Genomic DNA, 13,627 nt, shown 5'->3' with positions numbered 1-13,627 from the left:
ATAAAGAAGAAAAAAAAAGTCCGGTTTCTTGTCGAGCCCTGTTTGTTGCGACTCCAGGAAGAGACTCCATTCGAGGCTTGTTGTTATTATCCTGAGCTAACTGCCAACCAGACAACTTCTTCTGTGTTTAAACTTGTTGTTCGACGATGTCTTCAGACTTTGAGACCTACGAGCAGGATTTTGGGACTATTACCGCAGAAGTAACTAACAAAATTGGCAAAATTCCTAAACTAAGTGGAGGTAAGAGAGCTAATTTGTTAACGTGAATAGGTGAGCTGCTAGCTAAGGTATCAGTTAGCTATCAGCTCTCAGCTGAGAGGAGGAGGTTGGTGTCAGGTGAAATCTTTCAGGTTGTGTGATTTGATACAGTAACCAGATATTATTCATGGAAAAAATCCCGATCTGTTTGTATCAAGTTGTTTGTGTTCTTGCTTGTTACATACGAACATCGAACGTAACCGGTTGCCTGTGGTACATATTTAAGGGATTAAACCTGTAGGGTCTGTATAATAGTTTGGTTTTCAGACAAAGTTATATGTAAATATTTTTGAAGCAGCTAAAAAGCTTAAATCTATTAAAGTGTATGTCAAAAATAACGACTTATTCTGAAAGGGCAATTAAAGAGATTCCAGATGATACAAGATCATGTAGTGCAATGTGTTTTTTCGGGCCTTTTTGTTTTAAATAAAAATGTCAAAAGTGTGGTGTGCGTTTGCATTCCGCCCCTTTTACTCTGATATCCTCAAATAAAACTCAGTGCAACCTCTTGCCTTAACAGGCCACCTAATTAGTAAACAGAACCTACGTATTTATTTTTCCATGGTACACACCTGTTACATTAATAACGCGTCAGAGGTTTTTAAGATGAAATTGTGGAGTAATTTATGTTCCTTAATTTTACAGTGAAACCTGTTTAAAGCCATGACTTGGAATTACAAGAATATTGTGTATTTAATTTTTTTAAATACGTTCAACAAATTATATTTGATGAATGCTCTAACTTTTAGTGTTTAGAATAAATGTCAGCTAGTTGATTGATAACAGTCCTTTTGTCAGCCCAAAGGTCACTTACCTTACTTTTGAATATGATGTTTTTATCTTAAAAAATAACATTTTGATTGAAACAGAGATGGATTCAGCTTGCATTTTTTTTTTTAAATCTAAACAATATAGTTACATTTTGAACTGGAAATAATAAAATATTTCTAACTTTTGATAGAAACTGTACCCTGTTCGGTGTTATTAAGATTGTTCCTACGCAGGAAATCAGTCAAACATTAGCAAACAGATTATTGGTTGATTTAAAAATTTTACTCATCTTTAGAGAAATCCAAAATGTTACTTTGGACTAAAACTTCAACAATAAGCCTTGTTCACTTACAGGAATAAAAGAAAATGATTTAAAAAAAATCAATTTATTTTGCATTACCAACAGGGAATGTAGTAGTAACTGAAACGCTGGTTTTGAGGAGCCAGTTGCATAATCACCCATCAAGGGAATGGAGCCCAGCTACAGACTTTTGAAATGTCACTGACATAATAGAGTAAAGAGCTGTGTCAGCAATGAGGGGAGCATCCCTGTCTACTTTGTTGACACAAGGTGCATTTCCAGAGTAATCTATTCAAAGATCAAGGGTAGGTTTCTGATTCAGCTATTTACCACCCTCTTTTCACTGAATTCTCCAGGGTAAAAAAAAAAAAAGAGTTTGAGGGGAGAAACCTATGCCAAAAATGATCCTTTTAGGGTTATAGTACCTTTGGTTTTACCTGGGACCTTTAGGGTGGAACTTTGATGGGGGATTTCAGACTGATTGAATTTCTCAGTGTTATGTTTCAGTCAACCCAATTTAAGGTCCTCTACAGTTCATGCTTTCAGACTGCAGCCACAACAAACAATGCACCCAGCATTCAAACTGTCATGTGGCTAAAAACAGAGAGGATACTTATATAAAATATTTTAATTAGCCTTAGAAAGTATTTTAATATTTAAAGTTCTGAGCAAGTTATACTTAAGACCCTTGTTGTGTTTGTGTGTGTTTGTCTGTAATATTGTTATATTGTGTCCACCCCTAACTGTAGATTGTAAACTACAGACATCTTCTTTTGACTGAACAAGGTAGGGCTACATGATTTTAGAAAAACATGACACTGTGATATTAATGATGAGTATTGCAATGTGGATATTGATCACACTTAACCATTAACCCAGGGCTTTCTGATCTCAAGCACTAAGACCTATATTTGTTGTGTTATTGGGGTGAAAGTCCATTTTATCAACAGCCCAAGTAATCCAGACATACAAAGAAACCAAAACAAATTAATCTACAAATGAAGTTATGGTTAAAAACAATTTTTTTTACGGCCCTGCTCTGCAGTCGGGTAGTCCATTTTTTTATCTAGTGATTAAGTCTGACACCCCTGGTCTGTCACATCCCAATAAAATACATTAAAGTTTGTGGTACCAAAAAAGTTAAAGGCATATGAATATTTTTCCAAGGCACTATCTATATGTATATTGCTTAATTTGCATTAATTAATGACAAAAAACAACACTGCAGACAAACATTACCTTTTTTTTGGATGTATACTTTAAAAAATTTTTATTTATTAACCATGCCATAATGGAATTTTCTCCCCTTAAACTTGTTTTTATTTGGCTATTAGCAGACAGTGAAATGTGTGATCGCTTCACATTTGTTCTTAAAAAGATGACTGTTGCCCACAGAGGTTTGGTGATTCAGCTGAACATGAAGCCTTGCTGATAATATCATTCTTGACACAGATAGTTAAAATAATCCTCATACTGATGTGTATATACAACTGTATAAATCAATTCATCGGCGTTGTCGTTGAAATATGCGTAATCAGTTTTATCAGCTCTAATCTTAGCAATTTCCTATTTCTCCAAGAAAATGTAGGCCTGCATTCTTTTCTTGATGCCTGTTTCAGGATTCCAGGTGTGAAATACGCTCTCGCAATTTCAGTTTCCGCAGTTTCTGCAGGTGCCGGATCGAATGTAATTCAGGTATAGCATGATGCAAAAAGTAAACTGGAAATCACAGTGTTTGTTTACAACCCATCAGAAACAGTGGAAAGGTTTTCCCTATTTGTCTGCACTATGTTTGTGTTGAGGTATAAATACTTAATATATATTTAGATGTATTTTGCCATAGATCCTTATGGAAAATGTCTGGAAAGTTGAATGATTGCATTAAATCTGTAAGTGCAGGCAGTAATTGTGGATCCATATCCAATAAGCTTTAATGGTTTGTGTTATCTGGTGTTCAAGGTATGAGTTATTATTTACAGGTATTTACGTTATTTAGGACTCTATGCATTTACTGCGAGTGTTGTCCTTTTTGAGACCCTGCTTCTTAGTTGTCTATAATGTTTCTATAAAAATATGTTTTAACATCAGTTTGAATTTTATGCAGTGGAACAATTTCTAACACGGACTTGTCAATAAATAAGAGTTAAAAAAAATGGTCAAGTCCTTTCTTCTTTATTTACTTGACTTCTGTGTGCAAACCTTCAGCTGTCCGTCAGCAGTTTGTAGTCTCAGTAAGCATCCATCCATATTTCACGTCTCTCCACCTTGAGATTGAGTTGGTGGGAGAGCACAACTTCACCTTTCTCTGTCGCCTCTGGCTGTTTACTGTGTACTTTGTGAGGTTGGACATAGGCTTTAAAAATGTATTTGAGGACTGGCAAAAGGTAATATTGGCCCATGGATCCATAATAAATGAAGATCTAGGGTTAGCTTTTTACTAAAGCATTGCAGTACACAACTGATAGAGCTGTGGTTTTTCTTTTGATTTAGAAGTTTTGTTCACTTTTTGTTTAAATATTTTAACATGTTCCTAAAATCGTCCAGATATTCTAATGATTATGGGTTTGTTTAACGTAAAACATATAGTGACAAGACTATGGCCTGAGAGTAGCTCAGAAGAACATATCTAATGAGGCTGTGATAGGATTAATGGGGCCAATTTGTCTTTTATTGTATGTAAACCCATGCTATACCAATTACTCCTCAGTGGTTTATAGAGGTCTATTCAAGGGTCCCACTACTAATCATTCCATTTGAGCTGAACAAATGTATCCAACTGTTGTTTTTTCTTATGTTTTTTTATTTGCACCAATCAAGGTTTTCCTGCCAAGACAAATTTCCAGATTTCTTTGAGGTCTGACCTGCATATTTTGTTTTCTACGATTCTGTTTTTTTCTATTTTGGTAATTCTAGGAATGAGGGTGCATAAAAGAGTAAAAAAAATGTGATCTCAAACTCAAAAATAGTGTGACAAAGTACATGTTTTTGGTCATTGTATTTATAGTATGGTGGGAGTTGTTAGTTTTGATGCATTAAAAAAAAATCTGTTCTTTTACTATTTGATTTGTCGATCATCAATCAGAGCCGGTCAAAGCAAAATTAGGGCATCTGTAGTCTTTTTTTGTTTTTTTTCTTCTTCTTTTGTTGTAAACAGGAAACAGGATATTCAAATGTTTTTTGTTGGCATATCATATCTTTTTACATATTTGCTCAAGTTTGCTAAAACACAACCATTTCATTTCCCTACTGGAAACAGAGATGGAGATATTGCAGTTATCTTAGCTAATTCCAATTTCCAGTTAGAACATTTCAGATTTGTTTTGTTACTCTGATGTACTGATGTCATTTTATATATAAGAGCTATTACTGAGAACATAAAATGTTTTTTTTTCTCCATTTCTATCTAAATTTCAAATTCTACTGTTTACATTAAAATATGCTACTAACGGTTTGATCTGTGATTACTAACTTTAATTAATTACTGTTAAATAATTATTTTAAAATGACTATATGAATTTACCTGTTTGAATATCGTAACAAAGAAGCTCACTTCCATTTATCCTTGTGTAAATGGCTCATATAAAGAATGTGACCTGGTACTTTTTCTCAGATAAATTAGTTTCCTAGAACCTTTTATTTTACCCTGAAAGTTAGTTGCATGAGGATCCACTGCTGGCTCCAGGACTTAAATACAGGTCCTTCTCAAAATATTAGCATATTGTGATAAAGTTAATTATTTTCCATAATGTCATGATGAAAATTTAACATTCATATATTTTAGATTCATTGCACACTAACTTAAATATTTCAGGTCTTTTATTGTCTTAATACGGATGATTTTGGCATACAGCTCATGAAAACCCAAAATTCCTATCTCACAAAATTAGCATATCATTAAAAGGGTTTCTAAACGAGCTATGAACCTCATCATCTGAATCAACGAGTTAACTCTAAACACCTGCAAAAGATTCCTGAGGCCTTTAAAACTCCCAGCCTGGTTCATCACTCAAAACCCCAATCATGGGTAAGACTGCCGACCTGACTGCTGTCCAGAAGGCCACTATTGACACCCTCAAGCAAGAGGGTAAGACACAGAAATAAATTTCTGAACCAATAGGCTGTTCCCAGAGTGCTGTATCAAGGCACCTCAGTGGGAAGTCTGTGGGAAGGAAAAAGTGTGGCAGAAAACGCTGCACAACGAGAAGAGGTGACCGGACCCTGAGGAAGATTGTGGAGAAGGGCCAATTCCAGACCTTGGGGGACCTGCGGAAGCAGTGGACTGAGTCTCGAGTAGAAACATCCAGAGCCACCGTGCACAGGCGTGTGCAGGAAATGGGCTACAGGTGCCGCATTCCCCAGGTCAAGCCACTTTTGAACCAGAAACAGCGGCAGAAGCGCCTGACCTGGGCTACAGAGAAGCAGCACTGGACTGTTGCTCAGTGGTCCAAAGTACTTTTTTCGGATGAAAGCAAATTCTGCATGTCATTCGGAAATTAAGGTGCCAGAGTCTGGAGGAAGACTGGGGAGGAGGAAATGCCAAAAGGCCAGAAGTCCAGTGTCAAGTACCCACAGTCAGTGATGGTCTGGGGTGCCGTGTCAGCTGCTGGTGTTGGTCCACTGTGTTTTATCAAGGGCAGGGTCAATGCAGCTAGCTATCAGGAGATTTTGGAGCACTTCATGCTTCCATCTGCTGAAAAGCTTTATGGAGATGAAGATTTCATTTTTCAGCACGACCTGGCACCTGCTCACAGTGCCAAAACCACTGGTAAATGGTGTACTGACCATGGTATCACTGTGCTCAATTGGCCTGCCAACTCTCCTGACCTGAACCCCATAGAGAATCTGTGGGATATTGTGAAGAAAACGTTGAGAGACTCAAGACCCAACACTCTGGATGAGTTAAAGGCCGCTATCGAAGCATCCTGGGCCTCCATAAGACCTCAGCAGTGCCACAGGCTGATTGCCTCCATGCCACGCCGCATTGAAGCAGTCATTTCTGCAAAAGGATTCCCGACCAAGTATTGAGTGCATAACTGTACATGATTATTTGAAGGTTGACGTTTTTTGTATTAAAAACACTTTTCTTTTATTGGTCGGATGAAATATGCTAATTTTGTGAGATAGGAATTTTGGGTTCTCATGAGCTGTATGCCAAAATCATCCGTATTAAGACAATAAAAGACCTGAAATATTTCAGTTAGTGTGCAATGAATCTAAAATATATGAATGTTAAATTTTCATCATTACATTATGGAAAATAATTAACTTTATCACAATATGCTAATATTTTGAGAAGGACTTGTAATGTCAACCTACAGTATGCTGGAAGGACCTCCTATTGCAGGAGTACGACAACTTTAGAGTTAATGATCTGGGGACACAGGTTGCTTATATAACTCTTTAAAACTTGAAGTTTTATTTCATTCCGAGAAAGTATAATGCATAAATTAGAAATACATGTGCTGAAGATGAATAAATTACAAGATTATCACCATTTGATCTATCAGATATGTCCCTAACCCATATCTAATTTCTATTAAACTAGTTATAAAACTGCACAAAAGTCCTTGCAGTATTTTGATACATTTATAGACACAAAAATATAGTAAGTTCTGAGGTTTGATGCATTTATTGAATTGGAACGAGAGAAAAAAAGTTCAGTAGGGATCCACGATACATCTGCATTAACATTGGTATCGGCCAATGTTAATCATTTTTTCACATATCAATATTGATCCCATAAGTAAAACTGGGCCAATATTAACAACTGATGTTTATTTTCATTTTGTTGCCGTTTATGCATGTGTTTGGAGAAGAGGAGGGGAGTGGGTTGGCCATGTGGTATTTGTTTGGGCATGTGAGAGTGATGGTGATACAGTGCATCATTTTAGGTTGTTTAACTGAAGCAGAGAAGCAAGGTCAGTGGTCATTTTTTCACGGTGTCGAAAGGGTAGGGAAATGTATATAATATCAGTAAATATTGATTATTGGCCATAACAGCAATAACAATATCGGATATTGATTCTGGCCCAAACTCTACATATTGGTGCATCCCTGATTTTCAGTATTTGACTTGGCAGTCACTGATCTGAGCTGATCAAGTGAAAATTGGCCAATTCTGCTCTCAGGCCATTTTATTGTCCAAAAAAGCCCAAAAGAATTACTGCAATTTATACTGGATGCTAGTCTTTCTGTACTATAATGTTTGCATTTATATTGTAGAAAATTCTGATTTCTAGAAGGAAGTAAGTACATGCTGGTCCTTGACCTGGTAGTAGTGGAGATTCTTGTTTTTGATGCATTTCATGAAAATGGGGGAAAAACGTTTTTCCAGTACTTGTACTGTCAATCCAAGAAACATTGGGAGGTTCTGATTTCGGCTTAATCTTCTGTACGGTCAAGTCATTAAGCTCTCTTAATGACTTGAATAATCAATTATAGCTATACTGATAACTAATCATTGTTGTAATGGTTGTGGTCAAACATAACTGGTTGAAAGTTTTTCAACCTGCTTTCATTGCTTTTTTATTTATAAGGTTAGAATCAATAAAGCGATGCTTGATCACTGAGCCAGCCACCAACTTGTACATTTTATACACTTTTCTTGGATTGTGGCAAAGAGCTAATTTTAGAGAAAGACCAATTTAGCACCTGTACACAAAGTTGAAGTCCTACTGCCATAAATAACTATTGAAGGTTTTGTAGTTTATATTGGAGCTTGGAAGTCCTAATGAGTTTCTATGGGTAATGTGGAAGAGCAGCCATGGGGTGAGGTGTCGAACAGAGTGTTAGTCATTCTGAGCGGTAACATAATTCTGGCAAGTGAGCAAAGCTGACATCCCTTTGAGCTGGCATGTGGCGTCTCACTGCTCCTCAACAGGAACCAACAAACGCCTCACACACGCCATAACTAAGAGACATCAAATGTTGGCTCGTCGTGTGGAGAGAATGTGTAAATATATCTTCAAATGTGTCCTCGTGTGTCGATTCTTCCCACTGTCTTTCTTTTCCTCTCCCCCATCTCTTCCCCTGTTGTGGGGGAGTTTGGCTGTTGTCACAAAGCTCTGTTCCTCCGTCGGCTGATCAATAATGTTGTTGTTTTTTCCCTTTCAGAGGAGAAGACACAGCTGGTTCTAAATGTCGACAAACAGCTTGAAGAAGTCAGAGAGTTGGTACGTCTTTGATCTGTAATTTTCTACCTTTCCCATTTTCAAAATTATGAATTTGTGGAACGAGGGGGAGGGGGTAGTTTTCACAACAACCAGACAACTGCACCTGTATTATCCTGGTGCTGACATGACATGTAGACATGCACACACTTCACATGGCGGAAAGGAGGCTTCCTCCTCGCATGATTACTTCCCAGTAATCTGCTTTTAAGTGACACCCCTATGACACATTTCAAGCCATTATCTTGAGGTGGAAGACGTCATGTTGCTGTTTTAAAATAAATAAATAAATAAATAAATAAAAATGAGCAGTCACCCGACGGAGACAAATTGTTTTTCGCAGTTGTCTTGTTATGGCATGGTGATTAGTTTCCTCCAAGTCTGCCAAGACTACCAACGCATCACATGTACTTTTCCCTCATCCACTTTGACACTGTTGGGCCCATTCATGTCAGCGCAATAAAAGGGCCTCTCATATTTTGATGCTGTATTTATTTACAGAACCGCTCGACTTTGTTGCTACTTTTATCACAGCTGAGTGACGTTAGCAGGAGGCATTTTGTTTTCACAGTCAGCACTGGGACATGAGGAAGATAATGTTGATGAATTTAAAGTTTTTTGTTTTTTTTAAAGTAAAATATTTTTACAGCTAATGCATGTTTTATTTATTTATTAATTTTTTTGAAGGTATCCTTTTTGGTTATATCACGCAAACAATGGTACAGTCAGGCTTGTTTAGGCATGGAAGAGTAAGACATTACGATTCCCCTAAAACATACCATAGTTTTACAGCATCACAATATATTTACACAGCATTTATAAAAAAAAGATTGAATTACATTTATTTTAACAAATAAGGAACAATCATCCTGCTTCTTCTAAAAAAGCCCAGCATTTTGACTGTTGCATTTATAATAATGGGATCTAAAAAATGTATTATTATTTAGATTCTGATACATAGACTTGAGGAAAAACAGAAGAAATTGAAGACACGTTCTAAATTCAACAGTAGTTGTCAAGTGCTAATTGTTTAAAATGCTATATGTTTTTTCTCAATCTGCTCTTTAAGTCTTACAAGCATAACAACCCTATATTTCCAGGTTAATCTTTCAGCTTGAGTAGTCTACCTGCAGTCAGTATTGTAACACACATGCCCCTTGTGTTTTCACAATTTTGAACAAAAGCTTGTACTCGTACTCGTACTCGTACTTGTCGTCTTCCGCTTTATCCGGGACCGGGTCGCGGGGGCAGCAGACTCAGCAGAGACGCCCAGACGTCCCTCTCCCCAGACACCTCCTCCAGCTCCTCCTGGGGGAGCCCAAGGCGTTCCCAGGCCAGCCGAGAGACATAGTCCCTCCAGCATGTCCTGGGCCTCCTCCCGAGGAAGGCGTCCAGGAGGCATCTGGTATAGATGCCCGAGCCACCTCAACTGGCTCCTCTCGATGTGGAGGAGCAGCGGCTCTACTCCGAGCCCCTCCCGGATGGCCAAGCTCCTCACCATATCTCTAAGGGAGTGCCCGGCCACCCTACGGAGGAAGCTCATTTCAGCCGCTTGTATCCAGGATCTCGTTCTTTCTGTCATGACCCAAAGTTCATGGCCATAGGTTGAGGGTAGGAACGTAGACCGACCGGTAAATCGAGAGCATGACCATAATAAAGATTGTGGGTGGCAGTCATTTGTGGCACTGTGAACATGTTTCACAGCAAGAAACAATAATTTGTTTCTTTCTTATAAGTGAGTGACAAGAGTAGTAGCCCTCTTTCAGCCAGCTGAACGTGATGGCAAGAGGCAACTATGCCTTAATTTCTTTCTTCTAGTCAAGGGAAAAATGTATTAGCCATCTTTCATCCTGCTCACCGGCTGTGTGCAGCAACAGGAAGGTGAGTAGTAGCATTGCGTTACTCCTTACAGCAAGAGAAAGCTCTGGCAACTCCAGCATTTTTCTGGCATCTCATTAAAAACACAACATTTCGATGGAAAATTTGTCAATTTTCAATCCCCAATTTCTTAAGTGTTCTGTAACTAGATACTTTCAGTGGGCGAAATTTTATTTGACAGGAGGAAGTAAATTTGTTGATCCTCACTGCAAAAATAGATTTTAGGTACTGCTGAAATGGACCTTAAAACGTATGAAAGGACCATGGAAATGTTTTGTCATTATATTAACTGGATTATTTGTGGGTTCTAGCTGGAGCAGATGGACCTGGAGGTGCGGGAGATCCCCATCCAGAGTCGAGCCATGTACAACAGCAGGCTGAAGAGCTACAAGGAGGAGATGGAGAAGCTTGAGAAAGACTTTGTAAGTACAAAACACATGCCACACAACTGGTGCTCTTAATAATAACAAATGCTTATTGGGTATTATTAACTGTAGTTCCTGCGAATACACATGTTTCAACTACACAAACACATGTACTCTGTGGTAAAGGTTGTAGCCGTCATCCACCAACAGGTCTATTTGCACCATAGTGTTCTCTCAAAACCCAAGCACCTTTTCTCTTGCAATCATTTTTACTGACACAAACAGCCGAGCGCTGAGGCCCAGAGGTGCATCCACTGAGGTTAATTCACAGTTTATATTTGAACTTGCAAGGAATGCCAACTGAGAGCAGCTTCTGCATGTTTTTGTTGCTGCAGAATCTGGCCTTGTTTAGTAATTCATAACTTGCCGTATGTTTTTGCTTTGTTTCAAACCTCTGTCAGAGCTTAATTAATAGTCCAGTCTGTTGGGTCATTTTCTTTTGCTCTGTGTTTACTCAAAAATGCTCCAGATACTTCACCTGATCGAAAACCCCTTTTTTAAAATAAGCAATTATTTGATTCAACTAACAATGTTTTTCTCCTTTGGCATAGTATGTTATTTTTACTATAAGTTTTGGGTGGATAATTGTATGTTTTGTTTGTTTTTTTAGTGTCTGTAGTGTTTCCTACTAGTGTTGTTGTGCTACAGCTCACAACACAACAGATCTCTAGCTCAAGAACACTTTGGTCTGTTCCTTCATACTTCTACTTTCTTGTGAATTGTTTCCACATTTTCACAATTGTTTGGAAGAAATCACATGAAACTGGATATTAATCTTTGTTTTGTTTGGATTTTGGAAAACAGTACAAGCAAACTTACCTAGAAAAGTTTTATAAGGTTTTAAATGTGTTGACACTCTCCAGGGGTGTGTTCCCTCCCCACTCCTTTTCTCCCTGCACACAAATGGGTGCACCTTAGCGGATGTGTCTGTGAAATTCCTGAAGTTTGCAGATGACACCACTGTTATTGGTCTGATCCAAGACAGAGATCAGTCTGCATCGGACAGGAGGTTGATCAGCTGGTCCACTGGTCTGGTCAGAACTTACGGGAGCTTTACCCCTGTAAGACTGTGGATATGATGGTTGACTTATGGAGAACTCCCCCCACTCTTCCTCCCCTTACCATCCTCAACTGTAGATCACTTCCGGTTCCTAGGATCCATGCCTTCTCGGTACCGGAGATGGTCCTCACACATAGACACTGTTTGGAAAGAGGCCCAGCAGAGGTTGTACAGGTCCTTCTCAAAATATTAGCATATTGTGATAAAGTTAATTATTTTCCATAATGTCATGATGAAAATTTAACATACATATATTTTAGATTCATTGCACACTAACTGAAATATTTCAGGTCTTTTATTGTCTTAATACGGATGATTGTGGCATACAGCTCATGAAAACCCAAAATTCCTATCTCACAAAATTAGCATATTTCATCCGACCAAAAAAAGAAAAGTGTTTTTAATACAAAAAACGTCAACCTTCAAATAATCATGTACAGTTATGCACTCAATACTTGGTCGGGAATCCTTTGGCAGAAATGACTGCTTCAATGCGGCATGGCATGGAGGCAATCAGCCTGTGGCACTGCTGAGGTCTTATGGAGACCCAGGATGCTTCGATAGCGGCCTTTAACTCATCCAGAGTGTTGGGTCTTGAGTCTCTCAATGTTCTCTTCACAATATAACCACAGATTCTCTATGGGGTTCAGGTCAGGAGAGTTGGCAGGCCAATTGAGCACAGTGATACCATGGTCAGTAAACCATTTACCAGTGGTTTTGGCACTGTGAGCAGGTGCCAGGTCGTGCTGAAAAATGAAATGTTCATCTCCATAAAGCTTTTCAGCAGATGGAAGCATGAAGTGCTCCAAAATGTCCTGATAGCTAGCTGCATTGACCCTGCCCTTGATAAAACACAGTGGACCAACACCAGCAGCTGACACGGCACCCCAGACCATCACTGACTGTGGGTACTTGACACTGGACTTCTGGCATTTTGGCATTTCCTTCTCCACAGTCTTCCTCCAGACTCTGGCACCTTGATTTCTGAATGACATGCAGAATTTGCTTTCATCCGAAAAAAGTACTTTGGACCACTGAGCAACAGTCCAGTGCTGCTTCTCTGTAGCCCAGGACTGGTGAATGCGGCACCTGTAGCCCATTTCCTGCACACGCCTGTGCACGGTGGCTCTGGATGTTTCTACTCCAGACTCAGTCCACTGCTTCCGCAGGTCCCCCAAGGTCTGGAATCGGCCCTTCTCCACAATCTTCCTCAGGGTCCGGTCACCTCTTCTCGTTGTGCAGCGTTTTCTGCCACACTTTTTCCTTCCCACAGACTTCCCACTGAGGTGCCTTGATACAGCACTCTGGGAACAGCCTATTCGTTCAGAAATTTCTTTCTGTGTCTTACCCTCTTGCTTGAGGGTGTCAATAGTGGCCTTCTGGACAGCAGTCAGGTCGGCAGTCTTACCCATGATTGGGGTTTTGAGTGATGAACCAGGCTGGGAGTTTTAAAGGCCTCAGGAATCTTTTGCAGGTGTTTAGAGTTAACTCGTTGATTCAGATGATTAGGTTCATAGCTTGTTTAGAGACCCTTTTAATGATATGCTAATTTTGTGAGATAGGAATTTTGGGTTTTCATGAGCTGTATGCCAAAATCATCCGTATTAAGACAATAAAAGACCTGAAATATTTAAGTTAGTGTGCAATGAATCTAAAATATATGAATGTTAAATTTTCATCATTACATTATGGAAAATAATTAACTTTATCACAATATGCTAATATTTTGAGAAGGACCTGTACTTCTTGAGGCAACTCAAGAAGC

At 38.7% G+C, this 13,627-nt stretch overlaps 1 protein-coding gene across 4 annotated transcripts in view; it reads left to right on the top strand.

Moving 5' to 3' along the window:
• The first annotated feature begins 11 nt into the window (after positions 1–11).
• Positions 12–13,627, top strand: part of vti1a (vesicle transport through interaction with t-SNAREs 1A) — a 158,301-nt gene continuing 144,685 nt past the window's right edge. For all 4 annotated transcript variants that reach the window (XM_047376804.1, XM_047376806.1, XM_047376803.1 and 1 more), the window contains exons 1-3: positions 12–240; positions 8,444–8,502; positions 10,689–10,799. In XM_047376804.1, the coding sequence (XP_047232760.1) occupies positions 147–240; positions 8,444–8,502; positions 10,689–10,799 (264 nt within the window). In that variant the 5' untranslated portion in view covers positions 12–146. The remainder of the gene's footprint in view (positions 241–8,443; positions 8,503–10,688; positions 10,800–13,627) is intronic.

Source organism: Girardinichthys multiradiatus, chromosome 10 (genome assembly GCF_021462225.1).
Source record: "Girardinichthys multiradiatus isolate DD_20200921_A chromosome 10, DD_fGirMul_XY1, whole genome shotgun sequence".
Classification (NCBI taxonomy): Eukaryota; Metazoa; Chordata; class Actinopteri; order Cyprinodontiformes; family Goodeidae; genus Girardinichthys; species Girardinichthys multiradiatus.
The sequence above is the reverse complement of the archived record's forward strand: the minus strand, read 5'-3'. Positions and strand labels throughout refer to the sequence as shown.